Source organism: Erythrolamprus reginae, chromosome 1 (assembly GCF_031021105.1).
Source record: "Erythrolamprus reginae isolate rEryReg1 chromosome 1, rEryReg1.hap1, whole genome shotgun sequence".
Classification (NCBI taxonomy): domain Eukaryota; kingdom Metazoa; phylum Chordata; class Lepidosauria; order Squamata; family Dipsadidae; genus Erythrolamprus; species Erythrolamprus reginae.
The window spans coordinates 27686883-27714830 of NC_091950.1; the positions used below are offsets into that span (position 1 = coordinate 27686883).

Consider the following 27948-nt stretch of genomic DNA (forward strand, 5'->3'; position numbering starts at 1 on the left):
TATTGCCCCTAACAATCTGGGTCCTCATTTTACCCACCTCAGAAAGATGGCTGGCTGATGACTACTTCAGCTTCAACCGCAACAACAGAAGAGCACGCAACAGATTCAAACTTAATATTAACCACTCCAAATTAGACTGTAAAAAATATGACTTCAGCAACCGAGTTGTCGAAGCGTGGAACTCATTACCTGACTCAGTAGTGTCAACCTCTTACCCCCAACATTTTGCCCTTAGACTATCCACGATTGACCTCTCCAGGTTCCTAAGAGGTCAGTAAGGGGCGTGCATAAGTGCACTAGTGTGCCTTCTGTCCACTGTCCAATTGTCTCTCCTTTATCTCCTTTATCTTGTCTTCATTTCATATATGATCTCCTATACTTTTATATCTTTTCTTCTTTCCTTTTCTTTATATATATTACTACATTTCTATTCTCTTCAATGTGTATTAGGTATTGGACAAAATAAATAAATAAATAAATAAATAAGTAAGTAAGTAAGTAAGTAAGTAAGTAAGTAAGTAAGTAAGTAAGTAAGTAAATAATAAAATAAAATAATAAATAAAATAAAATAAAATAAAATAAAATAAAATAAAATAAAATAAAATAGATTCAAACTGCCAAACTGCTGGCAGCCGGTGATCAGCAGAAGTAGCTTGCAGTACTATACTCTAACCACTGTGGCACCATGGTAGTGTCAGCTTAAAAGGTAACATGCTACATTAAGCAGTTGGTTTAATAGTGACGACATGGTTTCGCTCACGGGTTGGGGATGAAATGAGGACAGTGTTGTGGGACTAAGGGGAAGACGGGGTTTAGCAAGATAAGATTGCGGGGATGATAAATTGCAAGTTGAGTCGAATCTAAGAACTTCCAGATGCTTGAGGCAGATATGTAATTTTACGGTTCCAATTTAAAACTGCAGCTCTTCTGTCCTTATCTATCTTTTTCTGGTAAGTACAAAGACAGAAGAAATAAAGGAGCCCGCTCAAGAAGCTTATCATCAAAAGACAACATCTAGATGACAAAATTCTGTGAATGAAGCAGGCAAACTTTTTTTTAAAACTCTGCCCAGATATGAAGTAACTATTTAGAGCTATTGGTTGGTCTGACTGATGGGATAAGCAGGAGCGAAAAGTCAGAGTGACATACTCACCATTTCTATGGAAAATGTATCTATATCCAAAAGTTTTCCATGTAGACTCATATTCATGTACTGCAAAGCGATAACACTTGTTGGATTCCATTTCCCCTGTAACTGAGGAGCACAAATCATAGGTTTTATAGATATAATCTTAGGAGAGACTTGTTGGATCAGACCAAAGCTTTCTCTTACACAGCATCATATTTCTAACAGCTAGATATTTCTCGAGGTCCCGTCAATAAACACCAGAGGCTGTTTTCCCTCCAGCATCTGGTATCAAGCTAGATTGACTCCATAAATGGCTATTTCAATTAACCTTTGCTTTTTGTGCATCAACCAATATTAAAGCTAATTGTTTGTCTGGGTAGGCTTTGCAATATTTTCATACATTTAACATAATATTAATACTATACAGCACATAATTACAGCAGCGAGAATCACATTCGTCCAGAATTGGAAAAAAGGGAAAATTCCCTCAAACTCAATGATTATAAAAAAGATACTAAAATGCGCAGAGATGGATATAATGACAATAGAATTGGGAGAGGGAGAGAGAGAGAGGGAGAGAGAGGGGGAGAAAGAGGGAGAGAGAGAGAGGGAGAGAGAGAGAGGGAGAAAGAGGGAGAGAGAGAGAGAGAAAGAAAGAAAGAGAGGAAACAATGTATTATAAGATATGGAACAGATGGAATGATTGGCTTGAAAAGAAAAGAAAAATAAATGTTTAAAGGAATGGAGGGTGATGTAACAAAATGAAACAAATGTATCTTTAGAGTCTAAACGGTTGTAAATTAATTGTACAAAAATGTATAAAGGAACAGATAAACGTAATAATGTTTAAGTAAAAAACAATAGGCCTAAATATGGAAAATACAGAAGTAAGAAAGAAATTACAGTATTGTAAAGCTGTATCAGTGAAATTATGTTTTGGTTTTTTTAAAAAATAATGTGAACATTTTCAATGAAAAGGGTTTTTTTTTAAAAAAAAATTAGCTCTTGCCAGTAATATCCATTTTCCCATTTCATCCATTTCTCTAATTTCCTGTTGAAGTCGATGACCAGCCCTACAACTACTACTACTACTATTACTACTACTACTACTACTTATTATTATTATTATTATTATTACTATTATTATTATGTCAATACAACACAGCAAATGAGATCACTATGCTGGATTTCGTATTTCATCACTAGTCGGGCGCTTTCCAAGCACCTAGGACTGCGTGATGTAGCGGCAAATTATGTTTGCCGATCCCAGTAAAGTGGCCTTTTGCAATTGACAGATGGAGATTTTGTCAATTCCGATGGTTTTCAAATGTCCGCTGAGATCCTTTGGCACTGCGCCCAGCGTGCCAAGTACCACTGGGACCACTTTCACAGGCTTATGCCAGAGTCGTTGCAGCTCGATTTTTAGATCTTCGTATTTCACTAATTTCTGTAGCTGCTTCTCCTCAATTCTGCTGTCTCCCGGGATTGCGATGTCGATGATGCATACTTTCTTTTTCTCCACAATCAGGATGTCTGGTGTGTTATGCTTCAGAATTCGGTCAGTCTGAAGTCAGAAGTCCCACAGTAGTTTTGCTTGCTCATTTTCGACCATTTTTTCGGGCTTATGATCCCACCAGTTCTTTGCCACTGGGAAATGGTAGTTCCAGCACAAGTTGTTGTTGTTGTTGTTGTTGTTGTTGTTATTATTATTATTATTATTATTATTATTATTATTATTATTTAGATTTGTATGCCGCCCTTCTCTGAAAACTCGGGGCGGCTCACAAGAGGTCTAAGCAAATCAACACTATATTGTGTAAACAAGTGCTTTATCAGTTTCACACATTTTTCAGAGGCTCCTGAGATCTAAAGTCTATTGAACTATGATACAGTATAAAGAATCCATGCATGGAGGAAGGGGCAGATGGACCAAATTACTATCTGCTTCCTCCTTTTGTACTACCTGTGTGTTCTCAGGATGTCCCACTTTAGCTTTCTGCTATGATTCCAAGGTACCACTATTGACAAAATTTCAAAATTCAGCAATCCTAGATGAATTGACAAATGCACCGTGCAAAATAACCCATTTTATAGTATATTTCAGCCACTCTTCCTGACCCTGTTTTATTGGTTTCTTGGTATAAATTAATGGCAAAGCTTTTTGCTAATCCCTTCTGTTCTGCCGGGCTCTCTGGTAGGCGCCTCCCGAAAATTCAAGGGTACAAATTTCAGACACACACACGTTTGAAAATTCAAAACAATGTTCTTTATCCCAAAATTCAAAATAAACTAAGCACTCTTTTTGTATTGCAAAGAGCACTCGTCCCAAAACAACTGGGTAGCCTGTACAATTTCCCTTAAGCAGTCATTAAGTACTTAGCTAGCAGCTGTGAAGAAACTTCACACCCCTTCTTCTTCCAACAAGTGAGACACACACACACACATTGCTCTGCTTTGTTTTCAAAGGCGTAAAAAATCAACAAGTCCAGAAACCAGCAACACAGGATTCCTGACGAACTGCGATCAGATACTCTTTCACAACAGCCAAACCCACATGCTGCTATTTATAGCAGCAGCCCTAATTACTGGAAACCCACCCAAACACAGGTGGCCTCATTTTCTCTTGTAATAATCCTTTAGTTGTTGTCTGCTATGCATCACTCTACGCATGCGTGGATGTGTCATTAATTCTTGTTCAGAATCCAAAGATGATACAGATGATTGATCTCCTCCTGGGCAGTCTGCCAAACTCCCCTCTTCCCTGTCACTCATGCTGCCTTGGTCAGAGGAGGCTTCATCGGCAGATTCCATCGGGAGCAAAACAGGCCTGCGGCATGTGGATGTCTCCCCCACATCCACCTGCACATTTCTTGGGGCGGAAGCTGGGCCAGAGCTAACCACAACACCTTCTAGCAAAACACCACCACTTTCAAACTCCTTCCCAACCCAAGTGTCGCTCCAGCTAGAGATAAACAAGGAGAGAGGTCTTGAAACTTGGCAACTTTAAGACTTGTCATCTTCAACTTCACCTAGGTAAAAAGTTCTTCACCTAGGTAAAAAAAAATCCTAGACACACATACAGCCTGGTAAAAACCCCTCTCAGCAGTAGTGACAGCGAAAGAGATCTCGGAGTCTTGGTGGATAATCAGCTAAACATGAGCCAACAATGTGCAGCAGCAGCCAAAAAAAACAATACAATCCTAAGCTGCATCAACAGGGGAATAGACTCCAAGACCAGGGAAGTCTTAATACCACTTTACTACGCCCTGGTCAGACCACACCTGGAGTATTGTGTTCAGTTCTGGTCACCACACTTCAAAAAAGACATTGAAACTCTGGAGAAGGTGCAGAAAAGAGCAACCAAAATGATCAGGGGTCTAGAAACCAAGACTTACGAAGAGAGACTGCAGGAACTGGACATGGATAGCCTAGAGTAAAGGAGGGCCAGAGCGGACATGATAGCAGTCTACAGGTATACGAGGGGTTGCCACAGAGAGGAGGGGATCACCGGAGGGCCGGACGAGGAACAACGTCTGGAAGCTGACCAAGGAGAGATTCAACCTGGAAATAAGGAAGAACTTCCTGACGGTCAGAACGATTAACCAGTGGAACAACCTACCAGCGGACGTTGTGAACTCCAATACTCTGGACATTTTTAAGAAGAAATTTGACTGCCATTTGGATGGGGTGCTATAGGGTTCCTGCTTAGGCAGGGGGTTGGACTTGATGACCCGCATGGTCCCTTCCAACTCTAACAATAAATAAAATACAATAAAATAAACTCTCCAGCTGGAGAATTCTGGGAGTTGAAGCCAACAAGTCTTAATGTTGCCAAGTTTGGGGACCGCTGGACTAGGACAAATCTGGATAAAATTAAAGGTAAAATTAAGATAAAATTAAAAAGTGACACAGCAACCAAGAGCATATGCAAGACCAACTTTCTCTTGATCCTGCTCCTTCTGCCAAGCCAGCTATGCCACTTCGAAAATTTTTCTGATGGAGAGAGTGATATTCTCGTGGAAGAACATGGGTGGGCCTTAGGGAGAGGCTTCAGGGTTACCTTTAATCAGGGAAGTATCATCAAATCCCATGCAGTCTTTCTTGGGCAAGGTTTCTCCAAGAGGTTGAGCTTCAAAGCAAAAGACAGCAAAGTCCTTGTCCACTTTCCACTCTACAGTGTAATGCCTTCCGGATAGATTGATGTTCAGGAAATTGGGACCTAGGACTGTAGAATCATAGCATTAGAAATTAACATTAACGCGATCTAGAGCTGGCTAGAGCACTGTTTCCCAACCTTGGCAACTTGAAGATATTTGGACTTCAACTCCCAGAATTCCCCAGCCAGCATTCGCTGGCTGGGAAATTCTGGGAGTTGAAGTCCAAATATCTTCAAGTTGCCAAAGTTGGGAAACACTGGGCTAGAGAATCCTGGGATTGAAAGTCTACAGTTTCTTAAAGTTGTTAAGAATAAACAACACTGTCTAGACCAGGGATGGCGAACCATTTTTGGTTCACATGGCAAAAGAGGGGAGGAGCATGGGGGTCACACACATCCAAGCCCACACATATAATTCCATGCAGCCACACCACACATGTGACTGACTCCTCCAATCCCGGTACGTGATGGCATGCCCGTTTTTCACTCTCCACAGGCTTCAGAGCCATTCTAGGAACCTGGGGAGGACAAAAACGGCCTTCTCCTACCCAGAGGCCTTCCAGAGGTAGAAATTGGCCCATTTGCCAACTTACGGTTGGACCAGAAAGCCCTTTTGTTTGGCTCTCCACAAGCTCCAGAGCCTTTCTAGGAGCCATTTGTCTCCCTTCCCACTGAGGCGCTCCAGAGGCCAGAAATGGCCCATTTCAAGTTTGGACAGCACAGCACTCACGATCCACTTCGACAGCGCAAAGGGTGGTGCTAGTAGTAACTGAACAATTAGTTTGCCCAGGGTCAGGTTAGCTGTCACAGGAGGCTCATCCCACATTTATTTCATTCATTTATTTATTTATTTTGTCCAATACACAATGAGAGTTTTGGTGGGTATATATATCTATATACACATAGTAAAATACATGATGAAGGTTATAGAGGAGATACTCATAGTAAAATATATCTAAGAAAGAATAGAAAAGAAGATATAGTAATAGAACATATCAATGAAAGAGTAGAAGAAGAGATATAGGAATAGACGAAAGGTATAGGAGATATAGGAGAGCAATAGGACAGTGGACGGAAGGCACTCTAGTGCACTTGTACTCGCCCCTTGCTGACCTCTTAGGAATCTGGATAGGTCATGTGCAACAGAGCTGGAGGACGGGGATGGGCCACACTTCCCACGACAGCTAACATGACCCTGCCAGTCATTAAACTATTTGAATCCCACCACTGTTAAATTGTTGTGATGGACAACAGTAAAGCAGCAGTTTCCCACAAAGGAGGAGGGCCGAGGCCACCACAGAGAAAGCTCTTCCCCTGGGTCCTGCCAAGCGACATTGTTTAGTGGACGGGACCTGGAGAAGACCCACTCTGTAGGACCTAACTGGTCACTGGGATTCGTGCAGCAGAAAGCGGTCCCTGAGATAATCTGGTCCGGTGCCATGAAGGGCTTTATAGGTCATAACCAACACTTTGAATTGTGACCGGAAACTGATCGGCAACCAATGCAGACTGCGGAGTGTTGGTGTAACATGGGCATATTTGGGGAAGCCCATGATTGCTCTCGCAACTGCATTCTGCACGATCTGAAGTTTCCGAACACTTTTCAAAGGTAGCCCCATGTAGAGAGCGTTACAGTAGTCGAGCCTCGAGGGGATGAGGGCATGAGTGACTGTGAGCAGTGACTCCCGGTCCAAATAGGGCCGCAACTGGTGCACCAGGCGACCCCGCCAGATGACATTGTCTGGCTGACGGGACCCGGAAAAGGCCAACTCTGTGGGACTTAACCGGTCACTGGGATTCATGCGGCAGAAGGCGATCCCGTAAGTAATCTGGTCTGTAAATAATCATGTACGAATATCATGTAGAAATAACGAATGGAACTTTGGCTGGCATCATCCTATGTTGCTCTTGGGCTGGGCCTGAACATTTCTTTGCATACCAACCTGCAGTTTGTTCTGGTGGTAACTTAAAGGAATAAGCTGGCGAACGTCCCACTTTGTTAAATGCCACCAGTGAAATGTTATATTCAGCTGCAGAAAGAGCAACGCGGTGCGAAGTTGCACTATGTATGGTAATGTCGTACTTTTCTAAGCCATAAATGCACCGCTGGCAGGCCAGCATGACAAAAGTTAGATTATAGTTCACCTCCCCTTGCTCCACAGAAGGTCTCTGCAAAAATAGAAAAGAGAGGGTATAAAATATTTTCCAAGCTCCCAGCTAATGGTTCCATTTCTATCTTTTTTTTTCTAGGGCAGCGAAGGCGAACCTTTTTTTGCTCGGGTGCCCAAAGGGTGACCACATGCGTGATGGTACGATGGTCAGTGCCCACACCCATGATGCAATGGCCTCCCCTTGTGCAAAATTCACTTAATAGAAACATAGAAACATAGAAGACTGACGGCAGAAAAAGACCTCATGATCCATCTAGTCTGCCCTTATACTATTTTCTGTATTTTATCTTAGGATGGATATATGTTTATCCCAGGCATGTTTAAATTCAGTTACTGTGGATTTACCAACCAAGTCTGCTGGAAGTTTATTCCAAGGATCTACTACTCTTTCAGTAAAATAATATTTTCTCACGTTGCTTTTGATCTTTCCCCCAACTAACTTCAGATTGTGTCCCCTTGTTCTTGTGTACACTTTCCTATTAAAACCCTGCTGTTCTGTTTAGAAAAAATCCCCAATCTTATGTTCCCGGGTCTATTTGACCCGGACTGCAAATTGATCATTTTAGGTACTTATATTTGGTCTTTTTGAAAGCTTTTTTCACCTGGTAACAAGTTTGAACATTTCTGCACACAATGGAATGAAAATTGAACTGAAAAAATTAATCCTTATTGGTTTATTTTGCACATAAATGTGCATCCCCCCCGTTTTTGTGAAATGTTTTTCAATTTATGGATAGTTTTGCTTGCAAAATGCATTCTATTTTACTGAAGTTGGTGTGGGATTGGTAGCTTGAACATTTCTGCACACAATGATATGAAAATTGAAATGGAAAAAGTAAATCTTATTGGTTTATTTTGCTGATATAATACATACACACACACACACACACACCGTTTCTGTGAAATAGTCTTCACTTTATGGATAGTTTTGTTATCAAAATGCATTCTATTTTACTAAAGTTGGTGTGGGATTTGTAGCTGGAACATTTCTGAACATAATGATATGAAAATTGAACTGGAAAAATTGATGCATATTGGTTTATTTTGCACATAAAGTTATTTCAATTTATATAAAAAATATGCTGTTAATTTCAAACTTACATACTTTTTTTTAGTAAAATGGATTTCTTTCATAAAATTAGTTCTCTGGCTACAATGTGGTTGATTTTCAAAAGGATGTTCCAAATATTTCTAGCCAAATATGTATAACAAGTGACAATAATGGCACACAGCAAGGCCGAGGGGGGTCGCCCTTTTGTGGCAAAAATAAACCAATAAGAACCATTTTTTTCAGTTTATTTATATTTTTCTTATGTTCAGGATTGTTCAATTTAGTATATCAAACCTTTTGGGGGAAAATTCCTTAGGGATTTGTAGCCTTAAAAAATATAAATTGACACGAAATTCAGAAAGGATGGGGGGAGGGGCTTTTTGATCAAAATAGAAATATAAGTCTCAATTTTTCCAGTTCAATTTTCATATCATTATGTTCATAAATGTTCAAACTAGTTTTCCAGTTGAAAACGTTTTCTAAAAGACCAAATTCAAGTACCTAAAAAAAATCATTTTGATCCGGGTCTATATGACCCGAACAGACTAAACGTGACTTTTTTTTTTGCCCAGAAAAAAAAATTTTCCCCCACCCCCACAAATATTTTTTTGATGATCAGCATTGTTAAATTGAGTAAATGAATGCCTAAGATTTTAAAGAATATTTTGGATTTGGAGCATAAAAAAATAAAAAGTGAAAATGGTTGCAAACAGCCGAGGGGGGGGGGCTTATTTCTGATGTTAAAAAACCAGTAAGAATCATTTTTTTCAGTTCCTTTATATTTTTCTTATATTCAGAAATGTTCAAGCTACCAATCCCACACCAACTTCAGTAAAATAGAATGCATTTTGCAAGCAAAACTATCCATAAATTGAAAAACATTTCACAAAAACGGGGGGGGAGGCACATTTATGTGCAAAATAAACCAACAAGTATTAATTTTTTGAGTTCAATTTTCATTCCAATGTGTGCAGAAATGTTCAGACTACTTTCCAAGTGAAAAAAGCTTTCAAAAAGATCAAACATAAGCACTGCAAATGAAGAGTTTTCGGTCCGGGTCAGGGTGACCCGGGAACAGAAGATTTGTAACTTTTTTTGCCCAGCAAAAACTAAGCCCCCCACCCCCCAAAAAAAAATTCTCATAGAGAGAACCCCTGAAATGATGAACAGTCATAAAATTTCAAGTTTCAGATATGCAGGGAAAATTTTTTACAGGGACTCAAACTTGGCTTCGGGTCACATACGACCTGAACAGAACAGCAGGGTTAAAAACACTTCCCTCCTGGACCTTATTTAACCCTTTGACATATTTAAATGTTTTGATCATGTCCCCCCTTTTCCTTCTGTCCTCCAGACTATACAGATTGAGTTCATGAAGTCTTTCCTGATAAGTTTTATGCTTAAGACCTTCCACCATTCTTGTAGCCCGTCTTTGGACCCGTTCAATTTTGTCATAAATAAATAATAAATGTGCCACTTAGCAATCTGGGGCTCAATTATGGTCACAAGTCAAGGACTGCCTGTATAACTTTCATGTAAAAACACCCTCCTCCATCCCCTTGGAGACTCTCTGGAAGCCAAAAACGCCCTTCCAGAGCCTCTGTCCGAGCCAAAAACCAGCTGGCTGGCACACACATGCATGTTGGAGCTGAGCTAGGACAATAGCTTGCGTGCCAGCAGATGTGACTCCGCGTGCCACTTGTAGCACCTGTGCCATAGGTTCGCCATTACTGTCCTAGGCCAATTCTGAGATTGTGTGTATGGGGGGGAGGGTGTTGTAGTGTTCTGTGGTCATGTGATTGTGATTTGCGATGGTTTTTGCCGTTTTCTGGCAGAAGATTGCAGTAAAAACCCATGAGATATTCTGGATTCACCTAACGCCATACGGTTTGATCAACCACCATGCGGATTTGCTTAATGTTCACTGTGACTTATTTTGTACACTTACAGCTATCATAAAAGTAACTTGGAACCAAGGAGAAATTTCCTGACAGTCGGAACAGTTAATCAGTGGAACAGCTTGCCTCCAGAAGTTGTGAATGCCCCAACACTGGACGTTTTTAAGAAGATGTTGAATAACCATCTGTCTGAAGTAGGGCAGGGTTTCCTGCCTAAGCAGGGGGTTGGACTAGAAGACCTCCAAGGTCCCTTCCATCTGTGCTGTTATTATATTATATGTAAAGATGGGAGCTTCAATGTTTGCACTGCGTATTTTTTTCTTCTTCTGCCTGCTTAAGAAACAATATTTTTAACGTTTGAAATGCAGGCAATCCAAATGAAGGGTGGATTAGGAGTTTGAGCCAGACGATGTTCGAAGGATGGATTCACATACCCCGAAGGCTGAATTAAACCTTTCCCCTTACCGCCCATTGCAGAGTTACGTTCCTCCGGCCTTCCTTTCCTAGGGACTCCACAGTATAATTTACTGTGGGACTTCTGAGGATTTCTAGAGGGAAAAAATGCATTTATTAGACCAGTGATTTTCAACCAGTGTGCCGCGAGACACGGTCAGGTGTGCCGCGAAGAAGGAAGCTCAGGTTCTGGTCTCACAACTTTTTCCTGAGAGAGAGAGAGAGAGAAAGAGAGTGAGAGAGAGAAAGAAAGAGTAAGAGAAAGAAAGCAAGAAAGAGAAAAGAGAGAGAGAAAGAGCAAGAAAGAAAGAGTGAGAGAGAGAAAGAGAGAGAGAGAAAGCAAAAGAGAGAAAGAGAGAAAGCAAGAGAGAGAGAGAAAGAAAGCAAGAGAGAGAGAGAAAGAAAGCAAGAGAGAGAGAGAGAAAAGGAGAGGAAGGGAGAGAGAGAGAGAGAAATGAGCAAAGAGGGGAGGAAAAAAGAGAAATGAGGAAATGATTGAGACAGAGAATGAGAGGAAAGAGAGAGAAATGAGAGAGAGAGAGAAGTGACTCTTGATTTAAAACATATGATAAAAAGCACCCAAAAAATAAGAGAGAAAACCCCCCAGCCCTCACCTGTTTTTGGAAATGGTTCAACAGTATGTATACACACACACACACACACAAGAGGGGGGGGGAGATGGATGGAAAAAGAGAGGAGAGTGTCTTAGAGTGTCATTTTGTGTCCTTTTGGTTGGTGGTGTGCCCCAGGATTTTGTAAATGTAAAAAATGTGCCGCGGCTCAAAAAAGGTTGAAAATCACTGTATTAGACACGGGAACTTTGCTAATTTCTCCCCAATTTCTCCTCTTTATACACCGGGGACAAATTCTTTGTGTGTCCAATCACACTTGGCCAATAAAGAATTCTGTTTTGTTCTGTTCCGACAAGACAAAACACACACACAATTCTCACCAGAAGGAACCAAGAGGATTTCACTCCAGCTGCTCCAGTGACTGCTCCAATGATTAGTTCGATAGCGAACCTGCACTTCATAACGAACATTTTTTTCCAGGTGACATGTGGCAACTAGACAAAAGCAAGGATATATGGATCAGTCTTCAATTGCAGTAGTTGTAAGGCAGGGTTATCTACAGCAGTGTTTTTCAACCAATGTGCCGCGGCACACTACTGTGCTGTGAGACATGGTCAGGTGTGCCGCAAAGCTCAGAGAGAGAAAGAAAGGAAGAAAGAGAGAAAGAAAACAAGAGAGAGAGAGAGAAAGAAAACAAGAGAGAGAGAAAGAGAGGGAGGGAAGGAGAGAGAGAGAAAGACATAGAGGGAGGGAGGGAGGGAGAAAGACAGCAAAAAAGAGAGGAAGGAAGGAAGAGAAAGAAAGAGGGATGGAAAGAGAGAGAAAGCAAGAGGGAGGGAGAGAAAGAGGGAGGGAGAGAAAGAGGGAGGGAGAGAGAAAGACAGCAAAAAAGAGAGGAAGGAAGGAAGAGAAAGAAAGAGGGATGGAAAGAGAGAGAAAGCAAGAGGGAGGGAGAGAAAGAGGGAGGGAGAGAAAGAGGGAGGGAGAGAGAAATAGAGCGAAAGGGAGGAAGAGAGAGAGAGATTTTTTTGTGCAAACTTTTTTTAGCCGCCCCCCCCCCTCTCAATGTGCCCCAGAGTTTCGTAAATGTAAAAAATGTGCTGCGGCTCAAAAAAGGTTGAAAATCACTGATCTACAGAACTACTTAGTTAGTTAGTTAGTTAGTTAGTTAGTTAGTTAGTTAGTTAGTTAGTTAGTTAGTTAGTTAGTTAGTTACTGACTTACTGACTTACTGACTTACTTACTTATTTAGATTTCTGTGCCACCCAATCCTGAAAGACTAAGGGCGGCTTACAAAAGATACAAATACAATATAATAATAATAATAATAATAATAATAATAATAATAATAATAATAATAATTTATTAGATTTGTATGCCGTCCCTCTCCGAAGACTAAGAGTGGCATACAATAAAAAGGATGTTGCTTTAGATGATGATTCCATGTCATTCAGTTTAATGGCAGGGACGTCCAATTCAATTTCATTGAGGGCCGCATCAGGGTTGTGTTTGACCTCGGGAGGCCGGGGTGGGCGTGGCCAGATTGACATCACTCATGTTGAGGGTGCCTATGGTGGCCCAAGTGCTCTGCCAGCAAAATCAGGCTCCCGAGCTCCGTTTTCTGCTGCATCAGCCTCCTGCAACCCTCTGCCAGTAAAAATGGAGTTTGGGACATCCGCATGCTCCATTTTCACTGGCAGATGAACCACAGGTGTGTCCATTGTGGCCCCACTGGCCAAATCTAAGCACCTTGCAGTCCAGATATAGCCCTCAGGCCTTGAGTTTGACACCCCTGGCTTACGGTGTTGTACTCTATATCATCTTGAGTGGTGCAGTGGTTAGAGTGCAGTACTGTAATAATAATAATAATAATTATTATTATTATTATTATTATTATTATTATTATTATTTATTAGATTTGTATGCCTCCCTTCTCCGAAGACTCAGGGCAGCTCACAACAATAATAAAAAACAATATTATAGCAAAACAAATCTAATATTAAAAAAGAAGCATATAAAACCCTATCATGTATTTATGTATTACTATGTATAATACTACTATTTTCCCAAACTCCTTGATTTTGTATCCTCTCCCCTTACCCTTTTTCTCTTTCTGTTTATACTTCCCTCCCCCCCTTTTTGTATTCATAAATAAATTATATTTTAAAAAGAAAAAAGAAAAGAAAAAACCCCGCAAAGTATTTTTTAATTAATATTTTTTGAAAAACCGTGGTATAGATTTTTGTGAATGTCGGACCCGTGAAAGTTAAGGGAACACTATTTTTTTAAAATTATATTTCTACATGTATATTGTATTGTATTTATTATGCTGTACGCTGCCCTTAGTCGGATAAGAAGGACAGCATATAAGTCTGATTAATAAATAAATAATAAATAAACCAATCTTCAAAAAAAACCCCACAACCTATCATATTTAAAAACAAAACAGCACATACATACCAAACATAAAATATGAAGAGCCTGGGGGAAAGGTGTCTCAACTCCCCCATGCCTGGCGGTATAGGTGGATCTTGAGTAGTTTACGAAAGACAGGGAGGGTGAGGGCAGTTCTAATCTCCGGGGGGAGTTGATTCCAGAGGGCTGGGGCCGCCACAGAGAAGGCTCTTCCCCTGGGGCCCGCCAAACGACATTGTTTAGTCGACGGGACCCGGAGAAGGCCAACTTTGTGGGAACTTATCGGTCGTTGGGATTCGTGCGGTAGCAGGCGGTTCTGCTGATCCCCGGCTGCCAGCAATTTGGCAGATCGAATCTCAGTAGGTTGAAGGTTGACTCAGCCTTCCATCCTTCCAAGGTCAGTAAAATGAGGACCCAGATTGTTGGGGTCAATAGGCTGACTCTCTGTAAACCGCTTAGAGAGGGCTGTAAAGCATGTGAAGCAGTATATACATCTAAATGCTATTGCTATATGGGCAACATATTCTTTCTCCAGGTTTCTACAATGCTCCTTTCATCCCCAGCCTTTGGATGAGGCCAATGTAAGTCATCCTTAGTTTACTGGTAATAAAGGGGGTATTTTCTTTAAGTGGAGAGCATCCAACAGTGGCCTCATGTTTGCAATCCTGGAATGAGGTCAGGTGATTGGGAAGAAATATAATGGTGGAAGGATTTAGATTTAGATTTAATTGGATTTATATGCCGCCCCTCTCCGAGGACTCGGAGGAGAGAAACCAGCAGGAAGATATGCTGATCATGCCTCCGAACAAACCAACACTCCGTCCGAAGGAGAAGATTTGTGACAATTGTACTAGCATGATTACAATTCAGAGTGTTGGTATTAACCTATAAAATCCTTTTGTTTGTTTGTTTGTTATTTATTATTTGTTATTTATTATTTATTATTTATTATTTATTATTTATTATTTATTATTTATTATTTATTATTTATTATTTATTATTTATTATTTATTATTTATTATTTATTATTTATTATTTATTATTTATTATTTATTATTTATTATTTATTATTTATTATTTATTATTTATTATTTATTATTTATTATTTATTATTTATTATTTATTATTTATTATTTATTATTTATTATTTATTATTTATTATTTATTATTTATTATTTATTATTTATTATTTATTATTTATTATTTATTATTTATTATTTATTATTTATTATTTATTATTTATTATTTATTATTTATTATTTATTATTTATTATTTATTATCTATCTATCTATCTATCTATCTATCTATCTATCTATCTATTAGATTTGTATGCTGCCCCTCTCCACAGACTCGGGGCACTAATATAAAAAGTAATTTAAAAACCCCCAATTTAAGAGACCAATCATACAAAGAGACATACCATGCATAACTTGTATAGACCTGGGGGAAAGGGAATATCTCAATTCTCCCATGCCTGACGACAGAGGTGGGTTTTAAGGAGCTTACGAAAGGCAAGGAGGGTGGGGGCAACCCTGATATCCGGGGGGAGTTATTATTATTTTTTATTATTTATTAGATTTGTATGCCGCCCCTCTCCATAGACTCCGTAGAGTTGGTTCCAGAATGTCGGGGCCGCCACAGAGAAGGCTCTTCCCCTGGATCCCGGTGCAGATGTTATCTCCAGGATTTTCTTCTACTTCATTCAATGAATCAAATCCATTCAGTCTCCGTAGCTGCTCGACTAACAAATTGCAATAGTAACTGGCTAATGTAAAATTAAAATCAATATATAAAATGATCTAAATCCAATTAACATAAGTAATTAGCTTAAAATATTCTAAAAAAGTTAAACATTTAAAAATCATTCTTTCAAATACACACTGCAAACATCCTACACATTCAATGGCCAGAGGCTGGGGCATAAATAAGTTTTCAAATTTTTACGAAAGGCAAGGATATATTATGTCTTTTTTCTATCGTTTCCATTTTGAAAGCCACCTTGAGTCTACAGAGGAGGGTGGCATACAAATCCAAATAATAAACAAATAAATAACAAATTTAAAAAATAAATAAGAAAGCATGATACAAATCAAGGCCTGCTGTTATGTAACACTCATTACTGATAGGTTCATCTGCCATCCTGGCTCAATCCCTGGGACAAACGCCAAGTCTTCAAGGGGTTATGCTGGGTCAGGGCTAGCTGGGTCTTGTGAGATGGATTGAGCTGAAGGAACATGACAAGGTCAAGGAGGGCCAGAATTAATGCACCATCCCCATCCATCCAGTCCTGACACTAGTGAAATCAATGCCATCATCTCAGTACTGAATCCTGATCTGAAACTTGAGTAAATAGAGTCTGGGTAATTCCTTTCTTCCAAGATCCTCTTAATCTGGCCACCTTTCCTAAAGAGAGAATTTGGGGGATAGAACAAATGTTGTCTAATATCATCAGATATACCGTAGCAGTGGTCCCAAATTTGGCAACTTTAAGACTCGGGGACTACAACGCTAGTTGAAGTCTGCAAGTCTTAAGTTGCCAAGTTTGAAGACCTCTGAAACAATTCAAGGTATTGGTTATCACCTATAAAGCTCTACATGGCTTAGGACCAAACTATTTACAGGACTGTCTCCTACCGATTAGAGCCCACAGGGTTGGCCTTCTCGGGGTCCTGTCAATTAAACAGTGTCGGTTGGTGGGCCTGCAGGGGAGGGTCTTTGGAATCAACTACCACCCCCACCCGAAGTACATACGACTCCCATCCTGCCAAGTTTACAAAAAGCCTTGAAACCCAGGCCTGGAGGCCGTGATAATTGACAGCTCCCTATCTGGCCAAGACACGAATTGATTGGGTTGTTTGGTGTAAGAAGGTAATGATTCTATGGTAGCATTTTTATTATGATGAAATGTTTCTTATTATGAAATGTTTTTTTTAATTATTAGGGAATGTTTTTATTTAATTATATTGTTTTATAATTATTTTATTTGTTTGTTTGTTTGTTTATTGGACTTGTGTGATATGCTCATAGCATATCAATAAAAAACATAATATATAAAATACATCTGAATTCAATTAACATAAATAATTACAGTAGTTTAAAATATTCTAAAATATTCTAAAAATTTAAACGTTTAAAACTATTGTTGTAGTTATAGTCCTCAGGGAGAGGGCGGCATATAAATTCAATTAAATAGATAGATAGATAGATAGATAGATAGATAGATAGATAGATAGATAGATAGATAGGTAGGTAGGTAGGTAGGTAGGTAGGTAGGTAGGTAGGTAGGTAGGTAGGTAGGAAGGAGATGGCGGCATATAAATTCAATTAGATAGATAGATAGATAGATAGATAGATAGGTAGGTAGGTAGGTAGAGTAGGTAGGTAGGTAGGTAGGTAGACAGACAGACAGACAGACAGATGGGTGGGTGGATAAGTAGGTAGGTAGGTGGATGGGTGGGTGGGTGGGTGGATGGATGGATAGATGATAGATAGATAGATAGATAGATAGATAGATAGATAGATAGATAGATAGATAGATAGATGACTTCCTGAGGAAAGGATCAACAATTGATTCATTAGAAGCCAGAAGAACTACCTTCTCCTTCAGGGATGCATTCATCATCACCTAAGATGTGTTCCCTGCATAAGAGGCCTTAACCAATCAGGAGGAACATAGATATAATTCACAGGTGACCATGCTCACAGCTCCAGGAACTCAATCCAGCAGGACTAAGGGGCTCACATTTGTCCCAGATAGCAAGCAAGACTGTGCCTCAAGCAACTCCAAATGACCAGCGTAGTAAGAATCTAAATTAGAGTGGATCTGATTAATTTTATCTGACAGATGCCTAGACAATTTTTCACAGCAGCTCTGCAAATGTTCCTCAGACAACCTCCCTTTCCCAAGATTGGGTCATCCCGAACAGAACCTACAGAGCAGGGATGGGTTGCTACTGGTGCAGTAGGCAACTGTGCACCGGTAGTAGCCGCCAGATTGCACAATTTGCATGGTCTGACACTAAGGGGCTTAGAAGCATTGCCTTTGTCATGGTCAGACCATTTTCTACTACGGCTTGACTTCCTGGCTCCAATCCTTCCCCGCAGGGAGGCGGAACCAATGAAGATGTTCCGCCCCAGACGCCTGATGGACCCAGAGGGCTTTCAGACGGCGCTTGGGGTTATTCCAGAGGCACTCATCCACAGTTCGGCGGAGTCTCTTGCGGGGGCCTGGAATACGGCTGCTGCGGAGGCTCTCGACCGGATTGCGCCTTTGCGACCTCCCCGTGGCGCTAGACCCCGTAGAGCCCCATGGTTCAACGAGGAGCTCCGGGAGTTGAAACGCCAAAAGAGACGTCTAGAGAAGCGATGGAGGAAGAGTAGGTCTGAATCTGATCGAACACTTGTAAGAGCTTTTATTAAGACTTACAAAGTGGCGCTCAAGGCGGCAAGATGCGCGTACCATGCCGCCTTGATTGCATCAGCGGAATCCCGCCCGCCCGCTCTATTTAGGGTGACCCGCTCCCTTCTTAACCAGGGGGGAGTTGGGGAGCCCTTGCAGAGTAGCGCCGAGGAGTTTAACACATTTTTCGCTGATAAAGTCGCTCAGATCCGGGCCGACCTCGACTCCAATTGTCAAACAGAGTCGACTGACAACGAGTCAGTCGAGGTGACTGGGGCACGTACTTGTCCACCTGTCTGGGAAGAGTTTGATCTGGTGACACCTGATGAAGTGGACAAGGCCATTGGAGCTGTGAGTTCCGCCGCCTGTCTACTGGATCCGTGTCCCTCCTGGTTGGTCTCGGCCAGCAGGGAGGTGACACAGAGCTTGGCCCAGGAGATTACCAACGCTTCCTTGGGGAGGGGAGTCTTTCCAACACTCTATAAAGAAGCGCTCGTGCGCCCTCTCCTCAAGAAGCCTTCTCTGGACCCAGCCGTACTTAACAACTATCGTCCAGTCTCCAACCTTCCCTTTATGGGGAAGGTTGTCGAGAAGGTGGTGGCACTCCAGCTCCAGTGGTCCTTGGAAGAAGCCGATTATCTAGGTCCCCAGCAGTCGGGTTTCAGGCCCGGTTACAGCACGGAAACCGCTTTGGTCGCGATGATGGATGATCTCTGGTGGGCCCGGGACAGGGGTTTATCCTCTGTCCTGGTGCTCCTCGATCTCTCAGCGGCTTTCGATACCATCGACCATGGTATCCTTCTGCACCGGTTGGAGGGGTTGGGGGTAGGGGTGGGAGGCACTGTGCTTCAGTGGTTCTCCTCCTACCTCTCTGGCCGGTCGCAGTCGGTGTTAGTGGGGGGTCAGAGGTCGGCTCCGAGGTCTCTCCCTTGTGGGGTGCCTCAGGGGTCGGTCCTCTCCCCCTTGCTATTTAACATCTACATGAAACCGCTGGGTGAGATCATCCAAGGACATGGGGTGAGGTATCATCAATATGCCGACGATACCCAGCTTTACATCTCAACCCCATGCCCAGTCAATGAAGCGGTGGAAGTGATGTGCCGGTGCCTGGACGCTGTTGGGGCCTGGATGGGTGTCAACAGACTCAAGCTCAACCCGGATAAGACGGAGTGGCTGTGGGTTTTGCCTCCCAAGGACAATTCCATCTGTCCGTCCATTACCCTGGGGGGGGAATTACTGACCCCCTCAGAGAGGGTCCGCAACTTGGGCGTCCTCCTCGATCCACAGCTCACATTAGAAAACCATCTCTCAGCTGTGGCGAGGGGGGCGTTTGCCCAGGTTCACCTGGTGCACCAGTTGCGGCCCTATCTGGACCGGGACTCATTGCTCACAGTCACTCATGCCCTCATCACCTCGAGGCTCGACTACTGTAACGCTCTCTACATGGGGCTACCTTTGAAAAGTGTTCGGAAACTTCAGATCGTGCAGAATGCAGCTGCGAGAGCAGTCATGGGCTTACCCAGGTATGCCCATGTTTCAGAATCACTCCGCAGTCTGCATTGGCTGCCGATCAGTTTCCGGTCACAATTCAAAGTGTTGGTTATGACCTTTAAAGCCCTTCATGGCATCGGACCAGAATATCTCTGAGACCGCCTTCTGCCGCACGAATCCCAGCGACCGATTAGGTCCCACAGAGTGGGCCTCCTCCGGGTCCCGTCAACTAAACAATGTCGGTTTGCGGGCCCCAGAGGAAGAGCCTTCTCTGTGGTGGCACCGGCTCTCTGGAACCAACTCCCCCCTGGAGATCAGAACTGCCCCTACTCTTCCTGCCTTCCGTAAACTCCTCAAAACCCACCTTTGCCGTCAGGCATGGGGGAATTAAACATCTCCCCCTGGGCACGTTTAATTTATACATGGTATGCTTGTGTGTGTGTCTGTTAGTACATGGGTTTTTTAAAATCTTTAAATATTTTAATTAATTGATTATTTATGATTTGTTTTCACTTGTTGTGAGCCGCCCCGAGTCTTCAGAGAGGGGCAGCATACAAATCCAAATAATAAATAAATAAATAAATAAACTGAATTATTAAAATAATATTGGAAGTTTTTAAGAAGATATTGGACAACCATTTCTTGATTAACATATCTTTTTATGTACACTGAGAGCATATGCACCAAGACAAATTCTTTGTGTGTCCAATCACACTTTGCCAATAAAAAATTCTGTTCTGTTCTGCTCTATTCTATTTTAAAATGAAATTCACCTAAATCTGAAGGAGAAAAATCCACAGTATTATTAATACTGAGTTAATTTAATTATTTTAACATGTTACTATGTCCAGACTTTATCAGTTGATAGGTGAATAATTTATAGATTTGATGATATATATAAGATTTTTTCTCCTCGTGGTTACATTACAAAAGACTTTTTGAGAATTTAGGGGTACAGTGTTCCCTCGATTTTCACGGGAGATGCGTTCCGAGACCACTCGCGAAAGTCGAATTTCCGTGAAGTAGAGATGCGGAAGTAAATACACCATTTTTGGCTATGGACAGTATCACAAGCCTTCCCTTAAGACTTTAAACCCCTAAATTACCATTTCCCATTCCCTTAACAACCATTTATTCACCATTATTACTGGTACTCACCATTGAATAAGACACTTAGTGATCCTGATATTTATAAACATAATTATTTATTAACAGTAATTATTTTTTTTGTTATTTATTTTCAAAAATTATTAGTTTGGCAATGACATATGATGTCATCGGGCGGGAAAAACCATGGTATAGAAAAAAAACCCGCGAAGTATTTTTTAAATTAATATTTTTTGAAAAACCGTGGTATAAGCTATTTGCGAAGTTCGAACCCACGAAAATCGAGGGAACACTGTATATAACGGATGAAATGCTCCCAATTCGGGTGTGACTGCCGGTCAGAGAGCCAGTCGCGAAGGCAGCGGGAGGCTTAAAGAACCCAGGCATTTGGGTTCTTTAACCCTCTACGCATGCATTTCACCCCTGATATAGAATTACAGTAAATTAAAAGTTACATATTTTTAGCGATAGCACTTAGATTTATAGCATATACCGCTTCACAATGCTTCACAGCCCTCTCTAAGTGGTTTACAGAGTCAGCATATTGGCCCCCAACAATCTGGGTTCTCATTTTACCAATCTCGGAAGGATGGAAGTCTGAGTTAACCTTGAGCTGCTCAGAATTGAACTCCTGGCGTTGAGCAGAATCAGCTTGCAATATGGCATTCTATCCACTGAGCCACTAAGGCTCTTTCCTAATGGCTCAAGGTTGACTCAGCAATGGCTTGACATATTGGCCTGATTTACATCAAGCTGGGTCATGGGCGTTACTGATTTGTTGCATGGGATGATCATTTTGATCCTATTAGACTAACATCCTATCCTCCCCAAGGTCCTTCAGGGAGCCTTCATTTATAGCTAAATTCTTGCAATAACTCATGAGATCTGTCATCATGTTCATTATGCAACTTATTTTAAAACAGTAAGATTTCAGAAACAAATGGTACATTTATTAATTTATTTATGTTTTGCATTTCTGAACCTCCCATATCCCTCAAAGAGAGTCTGTACAGGCACCCCATAATACATAAAAGAAGACAAAAGACTCCATACAATTAAAATGTCAACATTAAATTTTTTCAAAATTGTAATACAGTGTTTCCTCGATTTTCGCGGGTTCGAACTTCGCGAAAAGTCTATACCACGGTTTTTCAAAAATATTAATTAAAAAATACTTTGCGTTTTTCCCCCCTATACTACGGTTTTTCCCGCCCGATGATGTCATATGTCATCACCAAACTTTCGTCCACCTTTAATAAATATTTTTTTAAATAAACTTTAATAAAGAAACATGGTGAGTAATAATCTAAATGGTTGCTAAGGGAATGGGAAATTGCAATTTAGGGGTTTAAAGTGTTAAGGGAAGGCTTGTGATACTTTTCATAGCCAAAAATAGTGTATTTACTTCCGCATCTCTACTTCGCGGAAATTCAACTTTCGCGGGCAGTCTCAGAACGCATCCCCCGCGAAAATCGAGGGAACACTGTATTATATAAAAATATTAAGGATGCAAAAATAATTAAACCCTGTTAAAAATTAGACAAAGGGAAGAGACCTCATCGCACCAACCAGACCCATATCTTGGTGGTCAGAGCTATTATCAAAAGCACACAATTCTTAAAATTTAATAGTATGGATTAAAAATGGAACCAACCTACCTATTAAATCTTCCATGATCTCAGCAGAGCTACAGTTTCCCTGAAAGCAACCCAGATAATATTCAGAATGAGGAGAAGGCTGATAATAAACCCACTAAATCAGTGGTTCTCAACCTTTCTAATGCACAACCCCTTTATACAGTTCCTCATGTGGTGGTGACCCCCAACCATAAGTCCAGCGCCAATTCTACCAACCGAGTTTTAAACTGATTGGCAGGAAGGTCAGAGGGACACCCCTAATGTAAATGCCTGATTGGTTGTATATTATTTATTTTATTTATTTATTATTAGAGTTGAAAGGGACCTTACAGGTCATCGAGTCCAACCCCCTGCTTATGTTGCAAGGCTCCGAAATAGAAGCTTTGGTCCCCAACACCATGGGAAATTTGTCTTTTCCCATAGTCTTAGGCAACCCCTGTGAATGATCGTTCAACCCCCAAAGAGTCCCGACCCCCAGGTTGAGAACCACTGCACTAAAGCAAGAAACATATTGTTCTCAGAAACACAACGTGGAAATCTGAGTTGTTTTATCTGGTAAGATTAATAAATAGATTACTCTGAAGTGTTTTTGTTTATAATCATCCAGCTTGCACCTGAGCAGGATGAAAAAAAATTATCGATGGATTGATTTACAAGATGTAGATCAGCGGTCCCCAAACTACGGCCCGTGGGCCGCATGCTGCCCGCTGAGGCCATTTATCCGGCCCGCGGGTGAGTGACAGGAGCACAGGTACATACTTTTCTTTTAATTAAATTCTCTCCTTAATGTTCCTTCAAAAGTACAACACCAATTATATTTCTAACTTATTAATCATTATGCCAAAGTGCTTCCTTCTTTCTTTATACATTTTCTATAAACCAAGAAAACCTTGTATAGCCAATCAGATGTTAACAAAAGAAAATTAAAAACAAAACATAAACGTATATGAATTTCAGATTTCTTCCCCCCCCTCTAAATAGTATGTTCCCTTTTTAAAAAAAAACTTTAAAATAAGGCATGTGCAGTGTGCATAGGGATTTGTTCATAGTTTTTTTTTATAGTCCGGCCCTACAACAGTTCGAGGGACAATGAACTGGCCCCCTGTGTAAAAAGTTTGGGGACCCCTGATGTAGATGATAGCGTATTTCATGTAATGGTTTTAGGTGGCTCATGAGAATTCATAAAGAATGGATAAACCAAAAATGTCCTTCCCCATTGCAGCCCTAAATTTGACTGTTAGCTCAACAGACGCCAAGAGATTTAAATGGGGATCACTTATTCTGAGCAATGAATTCCCTCAATTCATTTGTGGGGGATTACATGGTGGGTGGAACTAAAGCAAGGAGAGGTAGAGCAGTATTTGGGGAGCTATGTGAGGCCACATTTGGAGTACTGTGTTCAGTTCTGGAGACCTCACCTACAAAAAGATATTGACAAAATTGAACGGGTCCAAAGACGGGCTACAAGAATGGTGGAAGGTCTTAAGCATAAAACGTATCAGGAAAGACTTCATGAACTCAATCTGTATACAGTAGTCTGGAGGACAGAAGGAAAAGGGGGGACATGATCGAAACATTTAAATATGTTAAAGGGTTAAATAAGATCCAGGAGGGAAGTGTTTTTAATAGGAAAGTGAACACAAGAACAAGGGGACACAATCTGAAGTTAGTTGGGGGAAAGATCAAAAGCAACATGAGAAAATATTATTTTACTGAAAGAGTAGTAGATCCTTGGAACAAACTTCCAGCAGACGTGGTAGATAAATCCACAATAACTGAATTTAAACATGCCTGGGATAAACATATATCCATCCTAAAATAAAATACAGAAAATAGTATAAGGGCAGACTAGATGGACCATGAGGTCTTTTTCTGGCGTCAATCTTCTATGTTTCTATGTTTCTATGTTTCTATGTTTCTAATAAATAAATAAATAAACAAACAAACAAACAAACAAACAAATAAATAAATCTTTTTGAGATTTCCACCAAAACTGGAAGATGAGCTGAACGATAGGGGGCAAGTTATTAAAATTAATTATTACAATTATTAAATTTATACAGTGCCCATCTCACCATTGAAGCAACACTAGGCAGCTTACAAGATAATAAAAGTTCATAAAGATAATATAATACAAAATTAAAATCCAATTTTTTTGGTTATCATATTCCTGTGTTTTTTTAATTGTTTGTTTTATTGTTCTATTATCTTACTTCTGTTCCTTTTATATTATTTTCATTTCTTCCCTTTTTATTTATTTGTATCCTGCCTTTATTATTTTTTATTTTAAAAACTGAACATATCCAACACACTTCCTTCCTCCTATTTTCCCCAGAACAAAGTGACTGGCCCAAAGTTACTCCATCCGCTTTCATGCCTAAGGCAGAACTAGCAATAGCGCTAGCACTTAGACTTATATGTCACGTCACAGTGGTTTACAGCCCTCTCTAAGCGGTTTACAGAGTCAGCCTATTGCCCCCAACAATCTGGGTCCTCATTTTACCCACCTCGGAAGAGTGGAAGGCCGAGTCAACCTTGAGCCGGTGATGAGAGTTGAACTGCTGAACTACAGCTAGCAGTTAGCTGAAGTAGCCTGCAGCGCTGCACTCTAACCACCGCGCCACTCCGGAAGTCGGGAAATAGAGGAGAGGGGTCATACGCACATATGCGAGGGGGCAGGGAAGCAAGGGGGCATCGTGCACATATGCACAGTGGAGTGGGGACTTTAAATTATGGGTGTGGGCTGGGGAATTCTGGGAGTTGAAGTCCAGATATCTTCAAGTAGCCAAGGTTGGGAAACACTGATCCAGAGCCAGCCATAGGAGTATTGATCCTTGTAGAAGCATCAATTTCAAACTAAACAATAGGCACTGCAGCATCATGAACCAAGCTCTGATCATTTCAAAAAAAGGGAAAGTAGGAAAAGCAAGTAGGATGCTGGGCTGCATAGCTAGAAGTATAACAAGCAGGAAGAGTGAGATTATGATCCCGCTATAGAGAGCGCTGGTGAGACCACATTTGGAATACTGTGTTCCGTTTTGGAGACCTCACCTACAAAAAGATATTGACAAAATTGAACGGGTCCAAAGATGGGCTACAAGAATGGTGGAAGGTCTTAAGCATAAAACTTATCAGGAAAGATTTCATGAGCTCAATTTGTATAGTCTGGAGGACAGAGGGAAAGGGGGGGACATGATTGAAACATTTAAATATGTTACTGGATTAAATAAGGTTTAGGAAGGAAGTGTTTTTAATGGGGTAGCAAAAATGAAGCTCCACCCCAGAGCACCCAATTTGCACTGAAAGCTGCTGAATGAAAATGCATAAGCCACGCCCATAGTGTGGTAATAAAAATTTTGGTAGCTCTTCACTGGGGAAAGGTTAGAAGTAACATGAGAAAATATTTTACTGAAAGAGTAGCAGATGCTTGGAACAAACTTCCAGCAGACGTGGTTGGTAAATCCACAGTAACTGAATTTAAACATGCCTGGGATAAACATATATCCATCCTAAGATAAAATACAGGAAATGATATAAGGACAGACTAGGTATGGACCATGAGGTCTTTTTCTGCTGTCAATCTTCTATGTTTCTATGTTTCCAAAATTGTTCAGCAGAGCTCAGAGCCACTTAGTAAAATGTGTGGCTGTACAAATTTTATTGATTGATTTATTGATAGATTGAATGAACGGATGAATGAATTCCGTGCATACGTGTCAGCGACAGTCACAATGTCTGTGGACCCTTGGAACTTCTACATCTGTGACTGTTGCATCTAGAAAGGCACTATTTTTATTTATTTATTCTTTGTCCAATATACAATACATATGGAAGAGAATAGACATTAAGTAATATGTATAATGATAGAAAGTAAAAAAGAAGAGAAGTAGATGGGAGGGAGAGAATATATACGCTATATGATATAAGGAAAGACAATTGGACAGGGGACGATAGGCACATCAGTGCACTTATATACGCCCCTTACTGGCCTCTTAGGAACCTGGAGAGGTCAATCGTGGAGAGTCTAAGGGAGAAATGTTGGGGGTTGGGAGTTGACACTATTGAGTCCGGTAATGAGTTCCACGCTTCGACAACTCGATTGTTAAAGTCATATTTTTTACAGTCAAGTTTGGAGCGGTTAATATTAAGTTTGAATCTGTTGCGTGCTCTTGTGTTGTTGCGGTTGAAGCTGAAGTAGTCATTGACCGGAAGGACGTTGCAGCATATGATCTTGTGGGCAATACTTAAATCGTGTTTTAGGCGCCGCAGTTCTATGTTTAGCTTTGTTTGCAAACTGCGCTAAGACCGTCATTCTTTAAACATTCCTGCCCTTATTTACCAAATATTTTCCTCCCCATAATCTCTGGATGTTGTTATATTTGGAAGAATTATCTCATCTCAGCGGAAGTCCCAGAGTGGGGTAAAGATGGAGGGATTTATTTTGCGACAGCTGGAGAGCAGCTGGCCATGGGACGATGTGTCACCCAGCCACCGTCTTTCCATAGGGGTAACATTTCACACAGCTGTTTGAGAGGAACAAGAATTGCGTGTATTCGAAAGGGTTAGGGTTTGTTGAAATGCTGCAATCTTTAATGGGGGTGGGTGGGGAAAACCCCTATGGCCTGCAGAATTTCATTCTCTGGCAAACTTCTATGACGACAGTTTCAAAACACGCAGATAGAAACCCCAACAGACCTATACATAAGCTGCCTATCTGCCTATCTGATTAAATTCATCTCCTTTTTTTTTTTTACTCCTCATTTCCTCTGCAATGAGTTTTAAACAATTGTCTCTTTGAAGCAGAGAGAAGCAGTGATACATACGATCGTTGCTTCAATAAATGCAACCCCCTGATCTCAACAAAGCCCTTGTGACTGTTGCCTGACTAATGGTGATTGTTTAACTGCTGGGCATTTTTATCCATTCTTCTCAGTAATTAAACCAAACAACTTTACCTTCCCCAGTCTGAAGTCTTTTCGAGACGTAAGATATCAACCTCCAAATTTCCCCAAGTGGAAGCAGGGCAGCCATCAGGAATTTTGGGGCCCCATACAGCCCAAGTGTCTGCCCTCCCCCCGCCATTTTAAAGCTACTTTATTTTGCGACATACCAATTATGTATTAAACCGCCCCCCCCCCATTTTTCAATTTGGCCGGGCCTCTGACGCCAGTAGCAGTAATACTGGCCTATCGGCGGCCCTGAGTGGAAGAATCTACCAAGGCAGCCCAAGAGCATCAAGTAGAATAGAGGTAGTTGAATCCAAAGCTGGACAATGAATAATTATCTAGCAAGTCTTGCCTGTAGGCTGCGCACGCCTGTGCCAGTGCACCCCAAAACGCCCCCCCGCGCACCCTTTTCCAAGGGCGCGCACGGAGCCGCGGTCGCCCCAGCCCCCCCACGCCACTAGCCCCCTTGCACCCTTAGCTACTCGCAGCTGCCCCCCGGCCGCCCACCCGATCCGCCTCTCT

General features: G+C 41.1%; 1 protein-coding gene across 1 annotated transcript in view; it reads right to left on the bottom strand.

The window, feature by feature from the left end:
• IL12RB1 (interleukin 12 receptor subunit beta 1) overlaps positions 1-27948 on the bottom strand; it is a 49892-nt gene that overhangs the window by 12255 nt on the left and 9689 nt on the right. The window contains exons 5-10 of the mRNA XM_070732859.1: positions 22502-22541; positions 11811-11924; positions 10871-10953; positions 7229-7454; positions 5190-5354; positions 1154-1249 (exon numbers count right to left, since the gene is read on the bottom strand). Coding sequence (XP_070588960.1) covers positions 1154-1249; positions 5190-5354; positions 7229-7454; positions 10871-10953; positions 11811-11924; positions 22502-22541 — 724 coding nt within the window. The remainder of the gene's footprint in view (positions 1-1153; positions 1250-5189; positions 5355-7228; positions 7455-10870; positions 10954-11810; positions 11925-22501; positions 22542-27948) is intronic.